Source organism: Vanderwaltozyma polyspora, genomic scaffold (genome assembly GCF_000150035.1).
Source record: "Vanderwaltozyma polyspora DSM 70294 KpolScaffold1057 genomic scaffold, whole genome shotgun sequence".
Classification (NCBI taxonomy): domain Eukaryota; kingdom Fungi; phylum Ascomycota; class Saccharomycetes; order Saccharomycetales; family Saccharomycetaceae; genus Vanderwaltozyma; species Vanderwaltozyma polyspora.
Window position 1 is genome coordinate 33,762 of NW_001834629.1, and position 26,884 is coordinate 60,645.

At 32.2% G+C, this 26,884-nt stretch overlaps 6 protein-coding genes and 1 further gene across 6 annotated transcripts in view, besides 2 other annotated features; 4 read left to right on the forward strand and 3 right to left on the reverse strand.

The window, feature by feature from the left end:
* The window catches only part of PAN3, a gene marked incomplete at both ends in the record, with an annotated part of 1,987 nt that extends 1,420 nt beyond the window's left edge, over positions 1 to 567 (forward strand). Inside the window, one exon of the mRNA XM_001643639.1 lies at positions 1 to 567. Within this exon, the coding sequence (XP_001643689.1) occupies positions 1 to 567 (567 nt within the window).
* Positions 568 to 4,249: 3,682 nt separating this feature from the next.
* On the forward strand, positions 4,250 to 5,962 carry Kpol_1057p20 (sugar porter family MFS transporter; the record flags this gene model as incomplete). Its single annotated transcript, XM_001643640.1, has 1 exon — positions 4,250 to 5,962. One exon carries the CDS (start codon positions 4,250 to 4,252, stop codon positions 5,960 to 5,962), a length of 1,713 nt encoding a protein of 570 aa, XP_001643690.1.
* Positions 5,963 to 6,463: 501 nt separating this feature from the next.
* Kpol_1057p21 (SDR family oxidoreductase) lies at positions 6,464 to 7,495 on the reverse strand (the record flags this gene model as incomplete). The annotated part of the gene is made up of 1 exon (XM_001643641.1): positions 6,464 to 7,495. One exon carries the CDS (start codon positions 7,493 to 7,495, stop codon positions 6,464 to 6,466), a length of 1,032 nt encoding a protein of 343 aa, XP_001643691.1.
* An 847-nt stretch (positions 7,496 to 8,342) lies between these two features.
* On the reverse strand, positions 8,343 to 10,637 carry Kpol_1057p22 (alpha-mannosyltransferase; the record flags this gene model as incomplete). Its single annotated transcript, XM_001643642.1, has 1 exon — positions 8,343 to 10,637. The coding sequence occupies one exon, from the start codon at positions 10,635 to 10,637 to the stop codon at positions 8,343 to 8,345; it is 2,295 nt and encodes a 764-aa protein (XP_001643692.1).
* A 6,992-nt stretch (positions 10,638 to 17,629) lies between these two features.
* Positions 17,630 to 18,427: a sequence feature (similar to hypothetical protein; correction of possible frameshift sequencing error).
* On the reverse strand, positions 17,630 to 18,654 carry Kpol_1057p23 (the record flags this gene model as incomplete).
* Positions 18,430 to 18,654: a sequence feature (similar to hypothetical protein; correction of possible frameshift sequencing error).
* Positions 18,655 to 19,705: 1,051 nt separating this feature from the next.
* Positions 19,706 to 20,788, forward strand: Kpol_1057p24 (NAD(P)-dependent alcohol dehydrogenase; the record flags this gene model as incomplete). Its single annotated transcript, XM_001643643.1, has 1 exon — positions 19,706 to 20,788. The coding sequence occupies one exon, from the start codon at positions 19,706 to 19,708 to the stop codon at positions 20,786 to 20,788; it is 1,083 nt and encodes a 360-aa protein (XP_001643693.1).
* A 2,354-nt stretch (positions 20,789 to 23,142) lies between these two features.
* Kpol_1057p25 (MFS transporter) lies at positions 23,143 to 24,789 on the forward strand (the record flags this gene model as incomplete). The annotated part of the gene is made up of 1 exon (XM_001643644.1): positions 23,143 to 24,789. The coding sequence occupies one exon, from the start codon at positions 23,143 to 23,145 to the stop codon at positions 24,787 to 24,789; it is 1,647 nt and encodes a 548-aa protein (XP_001643694.1).
* Between the last annotated feature and the right edge of the window lie 2,095 nt (positions 24,790 to 26,884).

The following is a 26,884-nucleotide window of genomic DNA, read 5'->3' on the forward strand; positions in this document are numbered from 1 at the left end:
TACCGTCTGGGTGAGGTACTTAAGAAATTATCCAACAATATTTCTACAGCTAATAAAAATGGAAGTGTTGACGAGCTACCTGTCGATGAACAATTCAAATCAGTCCTAAATTATTTATTAGATGAGGATAATGACAAGAAAAATATCAAGGAATTATGTTCTTTATTCTATGATAAGCTTTTCGATACATTAGATGCAGCACAAAGTTTGACAGAACACACAGAAGGTGTGTTGTCAAAAGAACTAGAAAATGGTCGATTATTTAGATTAATGTGCAAGTTAAACTGTATATTTGGCCGTATGGAGTCTCGTGTTGACATAAAATGGTCAGAAACGGGAGAGAAATTCCCAATTATATTGTTCTATGACTACGTTTTCCACCAAGTTGATGAAACAGGTAAAGCAGTAATGGATTTAACACATGTTTTGAGATGTCTTAACAAATTAGATGCCGGTGTTCATGAGAAAATAATGCTTGTGACCCCCGATGAAATGAATTGTATTATCATCAGTTACAAAGAGCTCAAAGATCTGGTAGACAGCACATTTCGAACTTTAACGCAATGACATGTAATAAGAAGAAATAAAAATAAAAATCTATACAATGATATATAGAAGTATAAAGTTTAAAAGAACAGTCTAAAAATAAACGAACAACAGTATATAGATCAATTCTTTTTTAGCCTCATCCAATGGGATTGCTACTCTGGGGAACGACGAGTTAATAGATCTTCGTTCCTCACCATATGCCTCCCCCACTTAATTTCTCTGCATTGTCTTTCTTATTTACCACTTGTCCAATTGACAACATTTGCAGATATTTAAAAATTCTCACTTTGCAGGAAGACCAAAACTTCAAAACGCATAATCCATCCAGGTGGGTCTTCTTTGCTTTTTCAAGTTCAGTCTATTCTCTGGGGTGAAGACATGGCTGGAGATAAACGGCTGGGATAGCAAAGCTGCGTGGGCTGTTAACCTGGGGATTAAGATATCTCAAGAACAAGAAATTCAAATTTCAAAAAACGAAATGTGCAATGTATTACAACTTCAATGGTATTCAGAAACAATATAATACGAATACTCTGGAGTTAAGACACTGTCCCACTTCATTATGAAATCTGTATAATCCACCAATTGCATATAGCTCTTGATGTAAAGCTGTTCAGACAGTAGTAAAGGTCCGGAGTAATTTTACGAATACGTGGATTTCTCTCATACAGCGATAGTTTTTCTAAAGTAGGAGTTGAGATTGGTCAGAGGAAATGAAGTGAATAACTCTTTAATGAACGAAGAGGCAGAGCACTAGCTTGACAATTTTTTAAATATGTATAATTACTTGATGTAACGCAAGAATAATAATAATAAAATATTTAGTTGCCAGTTTCTACTCTCTTTAAAGACACTGTCTGTCCCACTTCCCCTCCCTTCTCCCCACTTTTAATTTTAAACAAAAGCAAAGTTAAGTGACAGATTTTTGTTATAATTTGTTTTTTTACCCATGGGGTTTTCCATCAATAATGAATGTATTCTTGTGGTTATATTCGACTAGAAATTATCTTTAATTTTAAATTATGGTGGAGGTGCTTCATCGATTTCATCATAGTGAGATAATTATGTGTAACAATAAATATACCCTCAAAAAGCGTATCCAGACCAAGGTGAACTATCAAAGTATTATTCATTCATTGAGAAAGTACCCAGACTGTTTCTCCCGTTACTAAAGGATTTTTTCTTTTTCTCTATTTTTTTTCTTCTTGCATTTTGATGTTTTTTTTTCTTTTCAGCTGAGTTGTTACACCAATGAGAATATTGCCTCAGCTTTTGTTGGCGTATCTTGTAGATAAAACATCAAGAGGCTGCTAGCTGTGTCTTTGGTAAATTGACCAACAAACCCTATTCGAAACAGATATGCTTTTTTTAGTTTATACCACTAATTGAAATACACGATATTACTGGCAATAGCAATAATATTAGTAATGGTGGTTTTCTTACTCGTAGATGTATTCGATAGAAGTTCCGATTTCTAACATCACCTTATGCAATGAACGAGCTGTCAAAGTCAGATAACGCTGTAGACATCTTTAAACGCATAATTTGATTTTGGTTTCTGATATTCAGATATTGAGATATTAAGAGTCCTGAAGTCCCATATCTATTGGAATTGTGTTGTTAGCACCCAGCGGACATGGTATGAAAACTTTCCCATAGAGACCAGATCTTCTATCAACCAACACATTTTCTCCGAGAAGATACAGTAATGAGGTGAGACAAATCGGGAAAATTATATGTTTAGAGTTTTTCCCAACACACTCGAACACGAACATAAATATATTTAGAGTAATTCCGTATTTCCGTTGTGGTTGAAAGAAAATTTTTTTGTTCTAAGACAGCTCCCTACAGAACGCGGTGAAATTAAATTCAATATCTGAATAAATATCCGTTCATAGACACAACTTGTGCGCAGCTCTACAGCTTGTAAGGAAGAAATATCAGAAGGAGAATGATAGATATATTACTGTTGTTCCGCGGGTCCGAAACCTATACAAATCTGAGCCACGGTACGATTAAATACAATTGTAGGGTGGTGTAAAAGTTTTTCCGGCTGTTACTGATAAATTTGATTCAACAACAACAGAAAAGAAGAAGATTTCTTTTGCCTTCTCAGCACCTATACTTGCTCTCTGCCCCTCAGAGTTAATACTTCAGCCCCTTAGTGTTTTCACACATCCTCTTTTCTTGCTTGCTGGTAGCTTTTTTTTCTTTCACTTGGGTTGCAAATAATTTTACAAGCTAGCGGAACCTGGCATTTCGTACTAAAATAAATTACCTCAAAAGAAAAGATATACAAGATTATCCGATCGCCCTCTAACAAAGCCGGAAAAAGTCCCTCTTTTCTTTTATCTTCGTTTTTCTCTTTTCGTCTTTTTCTTCTTTTTGTATACAGCTTGTTCTGAGGGCTCTCGGTCTTTATTGCCTTCACCCCCTTTGCCCGGAAAAATTCTGATTTCCAGAGATATTCACCTAGACCAGCAGACTTGATAAAATTTTTTTTCACTTAGCCAATGACGATTTGACCAGTATGTTGACAATAATTAGCAATTTGTCATCATCAGCCTGAGAAAAATAATAATGTTAGGCATTATCATTACTTTTACCAACTTTTGCTTACCGGGCCAAATTGACAATACAATATCTACAATGGTTTCTCTTTTGTTTTACGAACCGTTTCTTTTCAACCGTCACAATCGCTCTTCTCACTCTTCTTTATCTGAAATTACTCTCCATGATTTCATTTATCACCTATCATTGAATATTTGATGGTCCCGCTTGGTCCCGCTTGGTCCCTCCTTTAACTGGATTTCATTGTACTTTTTTCGTGATGTTTCTTTTATTCCATTTCTTACCTGAAGAAATCATTAGCTAAAATTTAATTTCATCTCGATCGAATGAGATATATTGTGGAAGTAGGAACTTTCTACTGTGTTCCCCTCGATTTTTTCATCATTGCTGTTTTACTTTCTCAAATGACTCTCTCCGGAATAATTGTCCTTTTGTACCGGGATACCGGATTATCTTAAGAAAACTGACTGGTTGGTCATTTCGAAACTACGAGGTTCGAGAAGAAACGACAGCGGATAGAGATGATGTTGGTTCAAGACAGGTATGGTCTTTGTCTCTATAACTGTTGGCTAAGAGATTATACTGCTATTTGTGGATCAAATTGAAATGTAAAAAGAAAATATCCACTACATTACGTTGCTTTTGGCCCACTAAAAAGTAATAATAATAAGAAAATAACAATAGCAGCCTAATAGTAATCTTAATACCTGAGTGGAAGTGAAAAATGTAAAGAGAATAGTATATGGGGTTTTGTTTGAAGGCATTTTAGAGATAAGAAAAAACAACAGTCTTTTTTCTTATTTGCTTTCTTTTCTGAGTTCTTTTTCTGCATCAGGTAGCTAGAGAGAGACTCGAAACTTTAGTTGTCCCAGATTTTATTTTTATTCGTATTCATCTTTCACCTTGAATCGACAGTGTCGAAATGCTTTTTATTGTTTCTTTTCCCTCTCAACCTTGGGATTCATCAAAAATGTAGTTCAAAATTTTTGATATATAAACTCCAAGTTTTTTTCACAAACTTAAAATTTTGATTTCGATTGTGGGTTTCCATTTTACATCCACATTTATTTTCATCTCTCCTGTTACTCTACAAAAACAATCAACTACTCATCAATAAGACATTCTAACTATGTCACAAGAAGTTGCTGAAACTCAAAGTATTGAGGCCCAAGTCGGTGCCTCCGATGGTGCCAAGGTCGCTTACTCACCATCTCACTCATCTAATGCATCAAATAAATCATCCGGTGATGACATCGATTTAAAACATGAATCTGACTATGTCGTTCCTGCTACTGGTCCAATCGGTCAATATGCTGGTGTCTTAGCCTTATGTTTAATGATTGCCTTCGGTGGTTTTATTTTCGGTTGGGATACTGGTACCATTTCTGGTTTTGTCAGTCAAACTGATTTCTTAAGAAGATTTGGTTCTTACGACCACGTAAAAAATGATTATTATTTCTCTAAGGTTAGAACTGGTTTGGTTGTTGGTATCTTTAACATTGGTTGTTGTATTGGTGGTTTAACTTTAGGTAGAACCGGTGATATGTATGGTCGTCGTATCGGTTTAATGATTGTTACTGTTGTCTACGTTATCGGTATTATTATTTCCATTGCTTCTATCAACAAATGGTACCAATACTTCATCGGTAGAATTATTTCTGGTATGGGTGTTGGTGGTATTGCTGTTTTGTGTCCAACCTTGATTTCCGAAACTGCTCCATCCCATTTAAGAGGTACTGCTGTCGCATTCTATCAATTAATGATTACTGGTGGTATTTTCTTGGGTTACTGTACTAACTATGGTACCAAAAAATATCATAACTCTGTTCAATGGAGAGTTCCATTAGGTTTGTCCTTTGCTTGGGCTTTGTTTATGTTAGGTGGTATGACTTTGGTCCCTGAATCTTCTAGATACTTGGCTCAACAAGGTAGACTAGAAGAAGCTAAGAGATCTTTGGCTATCTGTAACAAATGTACTGTCGATGATCCAATTGTCATTCACGAAATGGAAGAAATTATGGCTGGTGTTGAAGCTGAAAGAGCTGCTGGTTCTGCTTCCTGGGCTGAATTGTTTGTTACAAAAGGTAAGATCTTCCACAGAGTTTTAATGGGTGTTATGATCCAATCATTACAACAATTGACTGGTAACAATTATTTCTTCTACTACGGTACTACATTATTTGTTTCTGTTGGTTTGGATGATGGTTTTGAAGCCGCTATTGTTATCGGTGTTGTTAACTTCGCTTCTACTTTCGTTGGTTTATGGACTGTCGAAAGATTTGGTCGTCGTCGTTGTTTGTTGTGGGGTGCCGCAACTATGATGTGTTGTTTCGTCGTTTATGCCTCTGTCGGTGTTACTAGATTATATCCTCGTGGTTATGGTCAACGTGAAGAGTACACTTCAGAAGGTGCTGGTAACTGTATGATTGTTTTCACCTGTTTCTTTATTTTCTGTTTTGCTACTACATGGGCTCCAATTCCTTATGTTATCGTTTCTGAAACTTTCCCATTGAGAATCAGAGGTAGAGCTATTGCTTTATCTGTTGGTGCTAACTGGTTGTGGGGTTTCTTGATTTCTTTCTTCACTCCTTTCATTACTGGTGCCATTCACTTTGCCTATGGTTATGTTTTCATGGGTTGTTTGGTCTTCGCTTGGTTCTATGTGTTCTTCTTCGTCTGTGAAACTAAGGGTTTGACCTTAGAAGAAGTTAACGAAATGTACGAAGAAGGTGTCTTGCCATGGAAGTCAGCTGGCTGGATCCCATCTTCTAAAAGAGAAGGTGGTTACGATGCTGAAGCTGCTTTGCATGATGACAAGCCATGGTACAAGAGATTCACTTAATCTTAAGTAAGTTACGTGTTACGAAATATTTAAAATTATGCTTACACTTAAACAGAAACGAATTATAAAGTTAATTAATATATATATTACATTTTTCTAATCAATAATATAAAAAGTCTTTCATGATATAGCATGTTGAATTGTCAAATCTGAATTTTTAATTTCTATCTTTTAAGATATATGAATTTTCTTGATAAGGAAATTTTCCAGGTACCTATTAAGTTCTCAAAAATACAGTCTAGGTTTTATTTCTGCTGAATCAACCAGATTTACTCTTAGAAGCTGCAAATATTTAATCTAAATTTATTTTTAACCTTGTTGTATCTAAGTTAATTTTCTTTTTTAAATTAGGATATCAGAATTTTTTTCTTCGTTGGCAAGATATGATTCTAACGTTAATATGACGCTATGCATAGCTTGATAATTATCATATTTTTTATTGTATATCTACATTTTTTACTTACAGTATTTGAAATCTCTATCTATACAGTTATTAAATCCTTAAAATTTATTTTCTTTCTTCAAGATTTGGTTAACGGTATCGCAAACAGTTTCTTCGAATGCCATAAATTTGAAACCTAGTATACTTTTTGACTTTTCATTGTTGACGCCACACGCATTTTTTCCAATCTTAGCATCTGTATCTGGATTGCTTGGTGGAATTTTACCTTTTAATTGTGGATAGTTTTTATTTAAAACATTTATAATATCCTGCTTACCAAATGGGCCATTTGACAAAATTAACCTTTCACCGACAGTTTCTTGCTTCTGGAAAGCCAATAAATGTGCCTTAGAAACATCACGAACATCAATAAAATTACCAGCGACACTTGCATCAATCTTAGTTTCTGGATCAGCATGAACCAATTCGTTAATAAACTCACAAGATGTATTTAGTTGTGCCTTAACATCTTCATCAAACAATTGTGGACCAAAAACGTAAACAGGGTTAACTGCAGTGAGTTTAAATTTAACACTGTCTCTGTTTTCTTTCAAGAAATCCCATGCAGCTCTCTCAGCAAATGCTTTAGAACCATAATAAGCATAAATACCATCTTTCTGAGCACCCTCCCAAGAGACAGTATTCCAGTCTTTTTCAGTTAGAACGATTTTAGAATTAGCTTGATCTTCAACATTGACTACCGAAGCAAAAGAAGATGTAATAACTACACGTTCCACTTTATCAGCAGCATATTTCTTTATAGATTCAAGAATTCCCTTTGTACCATTAACTGCAGGGATCAACAGATCCTTCTCATATTCGATAGTATCAAAGTGGAAAGGGGAAGCAGTATGTAATACATACTTAATATCATTGCTATGCTTTTCAATAGCCTTATCAAATGCACCCAATTGAGCGATATCAGAAACTATCTCCATGGACAAGTTTGGATTGTTACCGAATTGTCTAATCAATTTATCAGCCTTTTCTTGGCTTCTTGCAGTACCAATAACCTTATAACCTTGATTCAAAAGATCATTGACAATATGTTGAGCAATGAACCCAGTTGCACCAGAAACAAAAACAGACATATTAATTAGGTTAGAGATATATTTTTCCTTTTTCACTTAAAAGCTTAATATGGGTCTAGCAATCAAATATAAAGAGATTGACTTCCTATTTTAGACCTTTTCTTCTAATATCAATTTAATATATTGAGTTAACAAAGTAAAATTATTTCCAAAGTGCTATCTGTCTCATGGTTTATATATTTCATCATCCTTGGATCATATTACTAAGCATAGTGGTTAGCTATATTGCCGTTTTTATGGCATAACTTCCGAGCCGATGAGGAAGAATATGCCGCATTCGCGATGGACGAATATGGTAATAGAGATGTTTTTAAGCCATTCCGAAGTTAGGAAGGTTGAAAATTAATAAATTTTGAACCTATTAAATCCAAGGTATCTTTAATCAAGGCATTTCTATTAATTAGATGATTATTAATTGATATTACTGGATACTTCCTTTCTTTCGTTGCACTCACTACTCACTGGTATTCGCAACAGAAACCATATAAAGAAAGGTCTAACCAAGTTTAATAATTTACAACATGACACTGAACTTATGCAATTTACTTGAATTAAATTTATAGTAATTGTTAAAAAAGTATCACATATTACATCTATTATTTAACGAATCGTAGTTCCTCAGATTATGGTCAAGCTGCACCACTCGTCCCTGAAACCTCTATCCTGCTACATATCTATAAAAATATTATGAAATAGATCTCTTCATTAGTTTACTTTTTATTATATTATACATGTAAATTTTGGTATAAAAATATTACACCTACTATTTAATCGAATAGATGAGCCGTGAATAGAAAAAAAATAATTTGTAATAATATTGAAAATTAATAGTACATATATACTCGAATCAATTTGATTTGAGCTTTGATTTTTCATTGCTTTCCTTCTTCATATTTATTTTATAATCAGTCAAATTAAATGTAGTCCACACAGTGTTAGTTGCTAGAAGTTGTGCTTGTTCATCTTTACTGAAATTGATCAATCTACCACGTTCAACTGTTTCATCAAAGCTAAAATCTTTCAATTTTTTAGAGTAATGTAAACACCAAACATAACCTTTACAGTTACCAATATATCCACCCCATGCATCATATCTGTCTGCTGAAACCATACCATATTCTGTATCAATAGGGTCTACACTATACCATTTCTTTAATCTTTCAAATGTTTTAAACTTTTTCTTCAAAAAGGGACCCATCTTCTCATGCGCCCAATCTTTTTTGGCTGAGTCAACTTTACAATTATTAGCACCACCATTTAACCATAGAAGATGATCATCATGAGACATATGGGCAATTTGAATAGCACATATTGAACCTTCTTCGGTGGTACTAGTCTTCTTTTTTCTTTCATACTTACCCACTGTACCTGCATTTACAGAATGGAATGAATAAGGATGGCCAGCAACGACAAAACCTATCCAGAAAAAATCTTTATCACCGTAGTTACAAATTTCTGTTTTTTTAGACATATGCAACATCGAGGCTATGACCATAGGAATAACATGTCTTGTCTTATCAACTGCTAAAAGACCTGCTTCCATCTGATGTTGATAATGATCATCAAAATATCTTTTAAAGATAACTTCTTCAACACTCAAATTTTTCTCACATTCATCTGTCACATAATCTCTATCGATGAATGGGAAGTTACCAAAATATTTGGCTTCTTTAATCTTAGGCTGTAGAGTATCAAAAATAGGAACACATCTGTCAACTGTATTGAATAATAAAATTCTGTCCCTAAAAAATATAGTACCTGTCTTCTTGTACTCTTCAGTTTCAAAATAGTAGTTCATATCAACATAACTGATTGCATCGATATCCATAAAGATAAATTCTTCAAATAAATTAAAAGTTACAGCCAACCACTTGTTTTTGTATTTTTTATAATTGCCTATCACATCTTTATTTAATGTATCTGTGATGTCTACAAAAATCAACTGTTGTGGGACTGGTGTTCTTTCGTCTTCGGTATCAATCTTTGCATAATCGATATCCATATCTGTTGCAACACGTTGTAAAATTTTGATGGTTTGAGAGTTTAAATCTCCAGTCTTATAGATAATTTGAATTGGTAATTTGTTACCTTGATATTTAAACGTCGTAATCAGTTTTGTAGCATAGTCTAAATGGCCATCTGCAAAACTTAAGATAATCCCACGTTTACCAACAATACCACTCATCTTATTCCAGTTACTCCAGAAAGATATGGTAGGATCATATTCAAAAGTACTAGAACCTGTCATTGTCCCATCGTCAGGGTTCAATATAGGCAAATACCCCTTTTCTAATGTCTTACCATCAACCATAGTAATTTTTGGAATTAGTGTAGTAAAATTATCCTTATTAAAGTGATTTAAAAATGGAAACATTCTATGCTCAAAGTCATACTGATCATACTCTAATTCTGGTGGTTCTTGAATTTCTCTTTTAGTATATTCGTTATCAGCCTTCTTCAAAACTTTTTCGATATCCTCTGCTTCATCATTGTTATTAGATTCATGCCCATCGTCTCTTTTAAAAATTCTTTCCATATTGACATCCTCATTTTGAAGGAAACAAGTGTCATACAATCTTAATCTTTGAAAAGCAAGACCAATGTCATTTTTTCTCTTGTGTAGCTTAATGGTTTCTTCATCAGCTAACATAATACCATGTTTATCCTTCATCTTATCCAAAGCCTTTTCATCAACATCATTAATCAAGAATGAGACAGTACTTAAACTGTTAGACCACTTCTCATTCATTGTGTATAAATGACGGAAGTAAAAAGCACAACGACTTTCTAGATCTAATTCTTCAAATTTCTTGTAATATTGCTTAGTTAATGGATTCCAGAAAGTATCTTTTTTCAAATCAATCATGTCATCATATGTTGGGATTAATTCCATGGGAGTAACTGGAACCTCATCAATTGGTTTAATTTTAATTTGAGAAAGGGATTCTTTCAAGATATCACTATTTCTTTGACTAGTAGAAGCCTGTATAGTATCATAGACATACTGAATATTTTCACCTTTACTATAAGCAGTATGAGATATCAAAAACACGATTATAGCAGTGAAACAGATAATAACATAACTTCTGAACGACCTTCTACTAAAAACAAGTCGTTTAAAAGTGTCAATAGCACGAATCATCGCTGTTGAGTTAGTACTTTCTCAAGACCTGACTCTATCGCAACTTCAAATTCTGAGATTGAAGTCCTTTTATGTTCAGAATCAATACCAAACTCTCGACGGAGGGCAACTTGGGATAATATTTAACTTGTTTCCATCATTTTATATATAGAAAGAACCAAACTGTAAATGAAAATTATTATCACATTTGATATAGTAATATAGAATAAACCAGAGAGGAGTGTTAGCTGGCACTAAAGTTACATTCTTGGCAGAAGATACTCGAAGAAGCAAAATAAAAAAAGATAGTATCTCATCCGACAAAGATTTGTAGTGAAAATGGTGTTTAATAAAACCAAAACTTGTTCAATCTGATAAACTCACGTTCCCAAATTCAATAACACTTTCCCAACAGCTTAAAGCAGAAAGAAAACTAAAAAGAAACATCCCTGTGCATTTCTAACTCATCTCTATTTTCAGTTAAAGACAAAATAAAAGAAATACTACTACCCTATCAAGTTCCCATATAATATCACTATCGCTGAATAAACGTAAAAAAGCATTATCGATGGGTGGAATAAAACTGTAATACAGCAGAGTAGAGTACAGTTAACTAAATTAAAAAAAATATAAAGAAACAGTACCTCAACATACTTTTTACCAAATTTCCATTATCCTTATAAGAATCCTTGCAACGACTTTTGAATTCTGTTTTTGAATGCTGTATCTCTGGGGAGAAAACCAAGAAATCTAGAACCAAGCTTCAGCACTAACTTAATTGAACAGATAAGTAGTAACTACCAATTTCAGTATTAAGTAAGACCCTAGGAAAACACAATTCTGCCACGTATTGGTTCCTCCCATCTAAAAGTTTCTTGTTTGGTTTGTATCATTGTCTCCAAAATTTTCATTCCATCTGATATTGAAAAATTTCATCGCTAGAAAGAACCGCGATGTTAAAAAATACATCAGATACAACTATCACTTTAAGCAGCTACTGAATTGGGTAGGAATTGATTGATTTAACTGTAATAGGAATATATTAAAATATTCAATATTGATTTAAAGAACCCACTAATGAATTTTAAGATCTATAGAAGTGGGTGGTGGACATGCTGAATTATGGAGTAGCAGTAGTGTATGGGGAAGGTTGCGGTAGCACATTATTTTTAGAAATACTATATTGGTAATTTACAAGGAAATATCTTGCTCCGATGCTATCCACTAAATATGAGCAATCTAATGGTAAATGTTTTATATTGTTTCTCTTGTTCTAATTTTTATGAAGGTTTAGATGTAATAATTTTATTTAGCCATACTAAGAAACTATAATAGTGAATATCGTTAAATAAATAGACAGATAACTTAATTTATTAATCAGTTTTCAAATTTGTCAATATTTGCAAGTAAGTTGAGATAACTGTTTTCATCTCTTAGATCTGTCTGGCATTTACTTTGCCTGCCAATTGCCCATCCTTTTCATCGTAGTGTTAGCTATATATTCTGATTCTGTAAGCAATATTTGTCCAACTTGTTTGAGGGTTGTTAACGGATGATGTCAGAGTGGCATAAGTTATAAAGGTCTTAGACAATCGAAGAAGAACATCTGCCATAGGTTGCTTCACAACGGTTTCTTTTTTAGGATACATGAAAGTATGCATCTGTTTTTGGACATTCTAAGAGATTGGAATAAATATTTTAAACGATATTGCTTTATTGGTAATTATATTAGAATACATTTTTGAATGATAACAATCCAGTGCACTTTGCAAAATATCTTATTATGCTTGCATCAGCAGGCCACTATTGATTGGAGAAATACGTACCAATTTTTTGTGCCGATTATATAATATCGTAGACATTCATTTCATATTGTTACCTACGTGAGATTCATTGCCTGAAGAAGTGGATTTTGTTAGAATATCCCATACTGTACTAAATGTTGTGTTGTTAAAAGGGTTTGCAGTTACAATAGAAGTCCCTTTTTATCCCTCTAACTTATATATATCCATATCAACGACTGATATAATGGATATTTAGTCTTATAATAATATAGAAAGGTATAATCATAATTATAATTGGAACCAAAATCGAGAAAATACTGAATACCTTGCAATAAAACCTTGCCACCTTCTAAAATCCAAAGGAAGATTGGGTAGATATTATATAATCGAAAAATAAAATATGTCATTTAAAATGACGTTACAAAGAAATTTATGAAATATCAGCACCTAGTATATAAAAAGGCCGGTTTATCTTGTTCTGCCAATGTTTTTTAAATAATTGATGTTACGGGCAGGATATGGTTAAAAGAGTAGCTCTGTATGTGCTTACTACATTTCTCAAACGATGATTAACTACGTTTAATTCAATTCTGATATCTTCATCAAAGCTAAAGGTAATATTTGAAATGCGATTAATCAAGATATTCTTCAATAATATATAGTACTCATCTTGTGTAAGTATCATCGAGCCTGACGGAAAGCTTTTAAATATTCCAAAGGTTCATGAAAGTGGATTTGGTAATCCATAATAGAGAAAACCCATCACCATGAACATATCAATTTTACAAAGGCAATCGTGGCTGATTCATAGAACTGATCTTAATCTGCGTTAATTACTTGTCAAGGATATATAATACATCAGTAATACCAATATACTATCGTAGTATTTGGCAATAATAAATTTCGATATAAGTTCAACTTTTGCCAGACTATCCAGACCAAGACAAAAACATATTCGAATATGCAAAACAAAAATACGTCTATATAAAGAACTGTTATTTTCAATAATCCATTTGTAAAGAGAAACCTGTCTGTTAAGCTTAAACATCGCAATCAACAAGAAATATAAGGGAGATAATATAGCAGTTTTAGTTGAGTAAAATCAAAAATTAAAATAACTCTACAATTTCAGGATCAAAAAATCCAATATAGATATCATTTGGCCAATTCTACAAATGAACCTACTATGTGTGTTAACGTATTTATTACCTAAAACGTAAATCACATTTATGTAAGATTTTTTTTTTTTCAACATCGCAGTAGATTGCCATGGCAAGGAAACAATATCATCAAGATAGAGATGTTTCACTGGAGACATTTAGTGTACAACTTAGCCTTTGCCACTGGACAGAAGATATTTTTATATTCAGTTATAATCGACATTTAATTTCCTATTAAGCCTACAATTTCATATTCAAATGGAGAGGTTGAGAGAACATTTACAATGTGTGACAACGATTTTTCCTGTCTTGAAGGAATGTATTACATTTTGAATAGTTAGTTGTACCAGCATATACTTTTCTGTCACACCAATCGTTTTGATTTAAGATGTTATTTTTTTATTTCAACTCAAAGTCAAAAATTATTGATAGTGATTGATAGGTTTGGTGCGCAAAATCTTAATTCACCAATCAGATAAGAAATATATGATTATAACTTCTCAAAGCAATAATATCCAACCTTCTTGTCACTCTTGTAAGAAAAGAGACTCCTTGATCAGTAGAATACATGGTAACAATTGTTATTTTGCATTCACTTCAATTCATTCATTTGAGAGGTATAAAACTTTAATGGTAATTAGGATTTATAACAAAATAAAACTTCTTGGTCACTGTTTCAAATTGTGAGTAGGAAAGTAGTATATCTGGTTATAGGTTTAAATTTTGGATTTTTGTTGGGTATCAAGAAAATGAGTTTTAAAATCTATATATATAAGTTGAGGTCTCATGATGAACTACACCCTTTTGGTTAAGGCAAAGTACTTAATTGGTAAAAAATGCATATTCTGCATAAAATACCATTTTGTCAAATTATGAAGACTGGAAGCTAATATTAAAACATAACCAGGCAAAATCTGAAATGAAATAAAAGACTGTCTAGTATATTAGAGAATAATAGATATGATCTAGTTCTACTAGAGGACATGAAATATCGTCCCATTGTAAGGGAATCAATATCTAAAATTGCTTATTATAGTAGATATTTTGCTGATAATTTCTATGGTCCTGTAAAACATCAAGGTAATATTTTTGTAGGTGAACAGAGTTCTAAAAACAATTTAGGTATGCCGATACCTCATGGTTGACAGAAGTAATTACATGTCAAAAACTAGTTATAAATTTCATTGAGTACCATCGTAAACATGGAAACAGAAGAGAATTTGATTTTAACACAAGCCTGTGGTGGATGAGCAATATACAATTCCGATAAAATTATTCTTTGTATAATCCAATGTTAAAACGATTCTAAATAAATAATTCTGAGAGAAGCAAAATGAAAAAATAAAACAAAATAAAAAACAGATCGGCACAAGTATATATACTTATAGCTAGTTAAGCAAAATAGAAATAGGTTTGTAATCCTATTAACTTCACAATTGCTATATAAACTGTTGCCTGGAAAATTCTGGCACTTACTACAGGCATCGCTTTTCCTATTACAGGAAGAAATGGTATGATTCTTAAAACCAATAAAGTCTCAAGATTATACTTAGAAAAACAAATGATACGACAACGTGTCAGAATTCATAATTAAAATCAACCAAAGCTAAATAAGAACCCAAATATATTATATCTATTTCTATCAATAATTATTCATCTAACCACTTAAATAATGCAAACCACAATACCATAGTTTTATGGACAATGGACAACCCAAATAACATTAAAGATTGAATGACTTTATGATATTGATTTGTTGCATAAGGTTTATTTTGTAGGGATTAACAAGAAGCATGAAGAAATAGGATATGATGCTTTCGGATTTAATGTACCTAATTTAAGACAGGTAGCAGAGAAAGCTAGGCACCCATACTAAATTTACATCTTTCGTTATAATATCACGTGAAAGTCAATTGAGTCCATTTAAGATTGGTGATAAAATTTAGTTGATAATCTAATATTAGCAATATGTAGCAAGGATAAATATAATACAAAATTGAATAAATCAAATTATTTGAATCAGAGATGAGTAATTTTCCTGATCTGACGAATTATTGGTTCATTGTTCCAGAAGAGAAGTATATTGTCAGATACTTAAAAAGTTACTAGATGAAAGAGAGAAATAATTTTCTCTTTTATGTTACTCCAAACTAAATTGCAAAATATAAATTATGAAAGGATAATTTACAATCTAGGGTGAATTCTCTTGGATTAAACAGCCTTGGACTTGTTATAGAATAATAATAATGAACAGACGCTATACGAGTCCCTGTTAGCATATTTTGATAGCGAGAGTTTTCGACTGGTTTAAGGTAGGGTAAGCTTTATCATGCTCCAAATTGGATATCTAAACGTAATCGAGAGAGTTTAGACACTTAAAATAAGATTCTTAGAACATATAGAGTTCAGATTCAAAATAGATACTAATTAATGATGATATAGAATCTATCACATTCTATTAATTACAGATAGTCGACTAGTCAATGACAATAAAATCGTTGAAGTATGAAGGATTAGAGTTTGAAATTTCAGTTGCAGGTGCATCTGGAATAAAATATGTTGGATTGGGGAAAGCTATAAATGACAACCAATATATTGCCTTAGGGAAAAAGTCAGTATTCAAAGTAGTTAGAAACTTTGTAGAGCATACCTTTTTATCATTAGTTGTGTTTCAGTTCATGACTTCTAATCTCGGTAATGGATATATAGGATCAACTTTAGAAAAGCTCCATATTGAAAATGGTAAAATTATTAGTTATACTTTGATGACCTTCACTGAAATATTTTTTAACCTATTCTATTATTTAAGATATAATACGGCTAATAGAGTTCTTTTTGTTGAAAAAGTTATTTTATTAGCATCCATTGTTTTAGGACTTACAACATCACTTTTTAATACCACCAATGCAGGAATCCCTATCCCTAAACTTTGATTTGTAATTGTATTATAAAAATAATGTCTTTATATGAATATGTATATTTACCTACATCTGAATGCGATTCCACAAATTTATGATAACAAAATTCTAGAGATATATTTTTCAGTTTAAATCTTTATCTTGTTGTTTAAATTCTCATCTATTTAAAGGCATATACACTATTTCCTTTAAAGTAAAGAAGTAAAGAAGAAAAATAACCAATCATGATAATAATGGAAAGTTATTCTATATCTTAAATGATCTAAATCCAACAATTGACATTTTACTGTTTATAAGGAAAATATATTTCCCTATATTAAGCTAGAATTAAGCTTATAGCTACAAAATATACGATAGCGAACAAGTTATTTAATATATTATTTTAATTAGTATTTCGCCATTAAAAAGTTGTAGATACGTATATGCGTGGTAGTTGGAATTATTAGTTAATATTCAAATTATCTTTTTTGAAATAAGATGTATCTCCGTCTTTTTTTTGACTCCTGATGGTCAAAAATAACAAAACACCTAAATAACTTTTAAATATTAACACAATACTTCTACTATCCCATATCCAAGTTTTTCAAGGATTTGATAAACTTATTATAATACTGTAAGCTATTATCACTTATTAGAAACCCGACGTAGTTTATGTCGCTTAAAAAAATTAAGGAAAATATATATCCTGTAATATCAATCCACTATGGTTAAGCTACGTAGTACTCCATAGTAAAATTTAGGTATTTTGTGATATCTAAAAGGATATTTTGTAAATGCTAAGTTAGACTTCCAATTCAGACGAAGCAGCGCCCCAAAGAACAAATCACTACAACACTTATAGGGAAGGAATGCTTATTCCAGAAACGAAAGGACTAAAAAATATCAATAGATAATTTTTTACCTAAGATTTCAATGAAACGAAGTATATGTTATAAAAAATAACTTAGAAGAACCATAGATTAAATTAGAATATTTATTCCCCATATATTTTGAGTATCCTGCTTATATACACTTTTCTAACTAGATGCTTTTCTGTTCTGAAAACAGTTCATGATTATATATTAATAGATGTTAGCGTTCTGTGGGTTTAACTAACTTTCGAGTTCTATTTTCTTACACAATCCAACCGCTTTAAAATAAAATACCACCTATTATCCATATAAATGTCTATGTTGATAAGGCTCTTCTAAGAATGTCATTTCTTCAGAAGTTAGCTTTACATCAAGGGCATCAATGGCCTCATCAGTTCTTTCAATAGAACTAAAACCAACAATCGGGAAACAACCTTTTTGCAATACCCATGCCAATGATATGTTTGACATGGAGATATTTCTTTTTATAGAAATTCTTTCAACACGATTAATAATTTCTATTTCCCATTCAGCATAATTCTTTAAATTTCTAGTACTAATGACAAAGTCTGTTTTATATCTCGTTGTTTCTGTGCCAAGAGATCTACATAATAGCCCTTTATTTAATGGAGAAAATGGGGTTAACGCAATGTTATGTCTTTTGGCAAAAGGAACCAATTCTCTCTCATCTTCTCTATACATCAAATTGTAACAGGACCGAGAATTGACAAACTTAAACCAGCCATTCTTTTCGGCTACGAATTGCATTTCTGCAAATTCAGTTGCTAACATCAAAGAAGCACCGTCATATCTAGCCAAACCTTCATTAACAACATCATTTAAGGCTCTCATAGTTTCTTCAAAAGGAGTATCATGATCAACTCGATGAATTTGTAACACATCTATATACGTTCCTAATCTTCTGACAGAGCCCCTTGCAGAGCTGAAAATGGCTTTACTTGACAAACCTTGCATGTTAACTACATTTATCTTCATTTCTGGTGTCATATTCATTAAATCTATCTCCATATTCTCATCTGCTGGAAAACGTAACTTTGACATGCTAACAACAGTTTCTCTAGGGATCTTATATTTTCTCAGAAATTCACCCAAAATAATTTCACTTTGACCGTTGCTATAAACATTATCTGTGTCAAATGTACGAATTCCTCTATCATAAGCATGTTTAACATTTTGAATACCTCTTCTTTGTCATCTTGAATCCATTCACCCCATGATTTTGAACCGAAAGACATACATCCAATAATAATCGGAGATACTTTTATTCCAGTGTTTCCAAATTTTTTGTGTTCAACTAAAGACATTTTTAATCTAGTTATTTAAGATATACCTTTTTAAATCTCTTGATTCTTTGACTTTGAGGGTTAACTAATTCTGATGAAAATATAAAAATGTAGTTTTTGAATTAGGTTATACAGGTGAATAAATTAGGTTAAGGTTTAATTATCGTATTTATATATAATTATAAATTCAACTTTTATTTTAAAATATTGTAAGTAAACTTTATACCATTTTGTAGCAACAAACTATTATATGATATATTTACTGTCACATCTTAACCAATTTCATTTAAATATTCTACTAGTGAATGAACTACTATTACTTTTCCTAAATCTTTTGGGTTACTCGGCTGATGTATATCAAGTCTCCGCTTGAATTCATTTTGCAAAGATCGATTCATTAATTAATGATTCAATTACTTTAAGTTAAATAGCCCAAATATAAAGAAACAACATCAAAATAAGTCCCTTCAAATGAGACAGTACACCTACTGTTCTATATGAAAATACCAATACTGCTTAAAAGAGTGAAGTTTAACTTTAATAAGCCAATAATATTATAAGGAAAAGCACAACTTACGTGAATAATGTAATACCAAAGTTATATTACGTCCTTTTTGATAACGTTTTCCCTTACTAATAGCCTTTCAATTATTGATTGTCCTCGGCTCCGATGACTAGTTATTTGTTCCAGGCTCTCTCGGCTCGGTAATTCCCATTTTTCTTTTCTTTTTCATTCCCCACCAAACTTCTTCGGCTCGGCTCGGTTCGGCTCGGTTCGGTCAATACTAGTATCCATACCCTTTTGAAGAATGTTGACCAAATTTAATCAATTTCGAAATGTTTCGTAAAATTGTAAGGATCTTTCAACAGGAATAACTCAAGCAACGTCATACAAACCATCAACTATAAAAGAGCCCTTGTTTTAATCAATTTTTATTCATTTTCCATTCCAACTCTTGCATTAATATGTTTTAATGTAAGTAATAATAATCTAACCTATTAAGTTTCTGAGATATAATAACTAAGTATTATTATTCAAACTTATTAATCTAATTCGATAACAAAAGCAAAAATGTCTTACCCAGAAAAGTTCCAAGGTATCGGTATTACCAATCGTGAAGACTGGAAGCATCCAAAAAAGGTTACTTTTGAACCAAAACAATTTAACGATAAAGATGTTGACATTAAAATCGAAGCCTGTGGTGTCTGTGGCTCAGATGTTCATTGTGCTGCATCTCATTGGGGTCCAGTTGCTGAGAAACAAGTCGTTGGCCATGAAATTATTGGACGTGTTTTAAAAGTTGGTCCCAAATGTACTACTGGAATCAAAGTTGGTGATAGAGTTGGTGTGGGTGCTCAAGCATGGTCATGCTTAGAGTGTAGTCGTTGTAAAAGTGATAACGAATCTTATTGTCCAAAGTCTGTTTGGACTTATAGTATTCCATATATTGATGGATATGTTTCACAAGGTGGTTATGCATCTCATATTAGATTACATGAACACTTTGCTATCCCTATTCCAGACAAGTTATCAAATGAATTAGCTGCTCCATTGCTGTGTGGTGGTATTACTGTATACTCCCCATTATTAAGAAACGGTTGTGGTCCTGGAAAAAAAGTTGGTATTGTCGGTATTGGTGGTATTGGTCATATGGGTCTTCTATTTGCTAAGGGCATGGGTGCCGAGGTATATGCATTCTCACGTACTCACTCAAAGGAAGCTGATGCTAAAAAATTAGGTGCTGATCATTTTATTGCCACTCTAGAAGACAAGGACTGGACTACTAAGTACTTCGATACTTTAGATTTACTAGTTATCTGTGCTTCTTCCTTAACAGATATAAACTTTGATGAATTGACAAAGATAATGAAGGTCAACACCAAGATCATCTCCATTTCAGCACCGGCTGCTGACGAAGTGTTAACTTTAAAACCATTTGGCTTAATTGGTGTTACTATTGGCAACAGTGCAATTGGTTCTAGAAGAGAGATTGAACATTTGCTAAATTTTGTTGCTGAAAAAGATATTAAGCCTTGGGTCGAAACACTGCCTGTCGGAGAAGCAGGTGTCAATGAAGCATTTGAAAGAATGGATAAAGGTGACGTAAAGTACAGATTCACTCTAGTTGATTTTGACAAGGAATTTGGAAATTAAACTGCGACTGCGAAACCAAATTGAACACTCAATATTTGATGATTACATATATTTTAGATATTTATGAACTCTTATTTAATTAGCATATAGTAGTGTTAAGAAAATAGTATATCCTAAAGGTATAACTGATATCAATCAGTTTTAATGGTATTTATTAATCAGGAAGTGAATATTCCAGTTAGGTTCACCACTTAAGAATTGTAGAAGAGTATTAAACGGGAGGAGTTTCCAGAATCCTAAATTTCATATATATATATATATATATATATATATAATAAAAATATTACTGAAATGTTATTTTGGTTATTAATTTGTAAGAAAATATAAATTCCATACTAATAAATTTTTATAAAACGCAGAAAACTCTGCGGTAGTCAATATAATACTAAGAACTTCTGAGATGCAAAATGTTAATTGAGCAGAGTTTAGGAATCATAAATTCATGGAACTATCTTTGGTAAGGGAAGTGTCAAGAATAAACAAGGAATTATATATTAAGGCAATTTATCTGTTACTGATTAAATTATAAGATAACTTCCGAGTATCCTATAGTCATCGAACTTGCGACATTCGTATTTTACCAACTCCAAAATGCTTTCGTTAAAAGTTATTGATAAGTCTTCATTATATGAATCCTTGAAACTCATAATGTCAATGGTAGATACCTTTTCATCCTAGTTTAATTTTCTCTGTTTTGTTTTTAAAAAAACAATAATTTAAGTACTCACATATCTGCCTTCTTCATCCTTTTATGAAACCAAACTTAATCGCTAACTAATGTCTTTATTTTAGAAATTTAAAGTAGAAGATTCTGCATCGAAATAGAGATAAATAATAGCCTTATTGAGAAGAAGAATAAAAAGAAAATGTGGGAATTAGTTCAAATCGAACGAAAAAAAATAAGAATTCTCTAAAAGAGCTCCTGCACTTTTAGTATGGATAGAAATGAAATTTTAGAAGTTACGTAGATATTTAAGATTATGGTAAACTTTAGTACCTCAGTTTATACTATTCTAAAGTGCACATATACAAAAATGAACCTTTGAAGCTACTTCAGCATTTCAATTGAAAATAAATGTTAGGCTCTTATCAGAGGTGGTATGCTAGATAGGGTGTAATCCAAAATAATTTACTGGTTTGCCAATTTTATTTACATTTGAACTGTTAATACTTTCTCCCGAACATCTTCCATCAGTACAAGTGCTATTTAACTTCCGAAGAGAAGTTTTCTATAAGAACTTAAACTTGTGACTATGCCAAGACAAATTACATTTCCTAGATCAACTGTTCAGATGATATCCGGAATTCCAAATGACTTACTTTTTCTATAACCTTTGCTAACATTATTAAATACACAATCCTGACTTTCTGTTTCAAGAAACCAATGAGAAGTAGTTACATCATTAGGCTTGCCCTATCAGCTCTTCTTATACAATAAACTTCTTAATAAGCCAAGAGCAATCAAAACACTACTCTCATTAATTATTTCCGAGAGTGCGTTTACCATTACCGGAATCTAGTTACTGGTTTACTACAGTTGTTTCATAAGATATGATACGTGGCCTAGAAGCTCAATTTTAAAAATTTAGAACTATGATTTCACTAAATTAATCCGACATTTTATTTTAATCGTCGCTTCGGAAAACTCAATGTTTAGTGCTATATCCTCCCTTGGACAGTTTATTTTCCCCTCTCAATAATTAATGCTCGGAAAAATCAGTCAAAGATTACAGAGTAAGGATAGTTTAATTTCCTTTTCTTTAAGAGGCTAAGTAGCTTAACAGATAGTTAATTCGAAATAATCTCACAACCTAAATTTGGAAGCTTACAGTAAATATTTACGTACAAGATGTGTTTTTGACTGGGTTTTCTTTTTCGGGGAAAAATGAGTAGAACTTTTATTTCCGCTTGAAACGAAGAAAAATTCTCTAATATCCATCAAAAAACTACTATATCCATGATACAGCCCTATTATAACCATGTTAGATCCATTTCGAATATAAGGCTGTAGCAAGATATCTTCTTCGAAGAGGAAAAAGTAATGGTTATATGATATCTTCATTAATAATCACCTATATTTGCGTTGTACATTCTTATATTCTATTAATTAATAATAATCCATTCTCTTTAGTTGATCTGAACTGTTCCACCAGTGGTATTTGTTTTCTTTCAGCTAGCAAATTAATCATGAATATAAATATGATAGTATTTACAAAACTAAATCGAATCATGACCTTTGTATTTGGAACTTAAATAATTATTAATGAAAAACAGTAAATTATTTATAATATAATAAAACCTGTTCTAGTTAAAAACAATTTAGATAAAAAGTCAAGGATACACCTAGGATTACAATGTATTCCGATACCTACAAAAATAGTTTTGCTACTGATGTCTTGGAATACCTCCATTTATTAAAAATAAGTGAAACTTCAAATATAGGTTCTACAACTGATTACAGCGCAACAGTAACTTTAAATGATGATAATAAGGATATAGAGAAAAATTCCATTAGTAACAATAATCAAAATTCATTGATCCCCACAAGTAGTTCAGCTGAAGAAAATACTGATAATGAAACAATAAATAAGGATCCATTTTTAGTAGATTGGAATGGAGATGAAGATCCAGAACACCCATATAATTGGTCTACACCTAAAAAAACCATAATGATTTTGCAGGTGATGCTGCTTACTGCTGTAACATATATGGGTTCTTCAATTTATACACCAGGTCAAGAAGCGGTTCAAAAGGAATTCCATGTCGGGCATGTGGCAGCAACTTTGAACTTATCAATATATGTTCTAGGGTATGGTATTGGTCCTATAATATTTTCACCATTATCAGAGTTTGCTACATTGGGGCGTCAGAACATTTATATAATTACACTTTTCTGTTTTTGCATATTCCAAATTGGAGCTGCCACAGTGAAGAATTATGGTGGTATGGTTGTTATTCGTTTCATCAGTGGTATATTCTGTTCTCCTGCATTAGCAACTGGGGGTGCAACAGTTACCGACATTATGAAACCTGAACTTGTTCCTGTAGTTTTAGGTTTATGGGCAGTAGGTGCAATTGCAGCTCCTGTTTTGGCACCATTATTGGGGGCAGCTATCTTAGAAGCAAAGGATTGGAGATGGATATTTTGGTTACTACTATGGATGTGTGCCGCAACTTTGATTATTCTGATATTTTTCTTCCCAGAAACTCATCATGATAATATTTTAGTTCGTCGTGCAAGAAGGTTAAGAAAAGAAACTGGTGATCAGAGGTATTACACCACAGCAGAGAAGAAGGAATCAGAATTGGATATGAAGAGTTTTATATTGTCTTCTCTCTACAAACCAATAAAAATTATCATTAAGGAACCTATAGTTTTAGCCTTCGATGTATACATTGCGCTTTGTTATGGTATTTTCTACCTATTCTTCGAAGCCTTCCCAATTGTGTTCGTTGGAATTTATCATTTCACAGTTGTTGAATTGGGTCTGGCATTTATGGGTTTCCAAGTGGGTTGTATTTTTGCATATGCAATTTACTTGATTTTCCTTTCAAAGTATTTAGCTCCAAGATTCAAAAATGGTTTATTTGTTCCTGAAGATTTCATGGTTCTTTCAATGATTGTAAGCTGGTGTCTTCCATTTTCCTTATTCTTCTTTGGGTGGACAGCTGGTATCCATTGGATATTACCAATAGTTGCCGAAGTATTTTTTGTCATTAATACATTTAACATATTTCAAACAGTTTTTGCTTATTTAGGCATGAGTTATCCTGAACATGTAGCATCTGTATTTGCTGGTAATGGTTTAATGCGTGCAGGGTTTGCATCCGCATTTCCATTATTCGGTCAAGCTATGTTCAATAATTTGGGAAGTGAAAAGTATCCAGTAGGTTGGGGTTCTTCATTGTTAGGATTCATTGGTGTTGGTGTTTCTTTAATACCGTTTGTGATTTACAAATATGGTGCATTTTTGCGTAGCAAATCCAGTTTCACTAACTGAAAAAATATGGTATATTAACACCACTATCTCATTGAAGAAATTTTTATTTCTAAAAGATATCCATTTAGAAAATCTACATTCATAATTTTAACATTTTATAAGACATACATACATTCATACATATATAGATATATTAACAATGATAGACTTGAATAAAATTAGGTGTTATTACTAGGATTTCAAAACTACTTCTTGATGTAGTTTGAAATCATGGACAGAATTGGCTTCACTAAGATTGGAATTATATAAGCAATATTAGGAACCTATAAAGTTATCATTTAATTTAAGAGCATGAATAAGAAATTAATTATCTTTCTCAACAAACAATTGTGCGTTTTCTACATTCTAAAGATCATTCTGACTTCTCTCCTCAAGAATTTAGTCTTAAATTAGACATCGTGGAAGAATGAAAAATTATTCAAAAGCAAAATAACTAATGGATTGCCGATCAACTACCTTCATTGCTTGTTCCGTTTAATATTTTTTTTCTATGTCTCATCTTTCTTATCTCTCGGAGATAGGATCTTAGTTACATTTGAATTAGGATAATAGGTATATATTGAAACGAAAGTGTCAACGTTTATCGACACAATTTTAAGTGTGAGTTTAATGGAAGTTTTGGATCTAACCTCAAAAGTTTATTATGTTCTGTAGTTTAGCATTTCTCCTTCACTGCAATTCTCTACTTACACCGGTGACATAAATAGATATCAGAGAAATTGTTATTTCCAATATTATTCTCCAACTGGGAATTTCCTAGATCTCAGATGTTTGAACTTGAATAGATAATTCGCAATCTAGATTGAAGATGGTTAGATGTAGTACCGATCAGATTTTATGTAGACCCTAAAAGAATATGTAAAAACATATAATTATTCGATGACTAATTGGGACAAGATTATTCTTAGGTTTGATATGGATTCTAAACTTTACTGTGATGTCAACTTATCTGCAGCATGGGACACTGCTATGGAATGTAGTCCTGATACTGTCTTTTAATATAATTAACCCGAATCCTGATTACCCGGATGCACTTCCAATGTTGGTCTTTCCCACAGTTTACCCTACCTTGATCCAAGTGAAATATCTCGCTACCAACATATTACAACCTACAAACATAAATAAGATGACAGACACAGATATGTTCACAGATGTATCCATAATTATGACAGCTCATGAGTTAGATTCATAAGAAACTCCACGTCGTCTGTTTCACCTACATTCTTCTATCCTCGAGGAAACATATAAAAGGACCATCTAAAAGCTCATTTACATGGTCTTATTCCTGTCACCATAAAGTTATAATCTATGTTTAGTTATTAGATATATCTTCTTTGGATGGTCCCTATAAAAAGAGACCAGATCGAATTCTCACACATATATATTTTATACTCAAATACACATCTATAAGACACACAAGTCACTAATAGATACTTTGCTAACACACATATTTTATACTATAATACAAGTCAACGAGGCTTGTCATTTCATACGCTAAAAGGTCCAATACCAATATTGGACCTTTTGACGTATAAGATGACAAGCCCGGTAGACTTGTATAATAATTGATTTAGGGATCTTGATAGATATTTAATATAGACTTGATAGTCTTGAAATAGTAAAAGTATTATAGTATTTAAAGTATGTGTGAGTAATTCGAACTGGTCCCTTCAAGCTAGAAACCATCTAATAAATATATGTAGTCTAAATTATAATAGGAGATATAGATCAGGTGTTCATAAAAGTCAGGATTGGAAAATGGAGGTTTCATAATCCTTTTATATGTGTTTGGTGAAGTGTGGCTGAATGACATTGTTGGATGTCATTCCTTTCAGGAGCGTCATTACTTTGATAAGTGTGACTGTGGTCGTGTACATGGCTATGTTCAGCATCAGTGCGTTGCATAGTCCTCATATATTACCTCTTACTTGTGTTTATTAGTACTAATGTGTTGGTAGCGAGATATCTCACTTGGGTCGAGGTAGGGTAAACTGTGGCTGTTGGAAGGACCAACACCAAAATTGAAAAAATATTAATATACATTATTCGTAGGATTAAAATAAGAGAATGATATCAAGCAATTAGTTTTGATTTA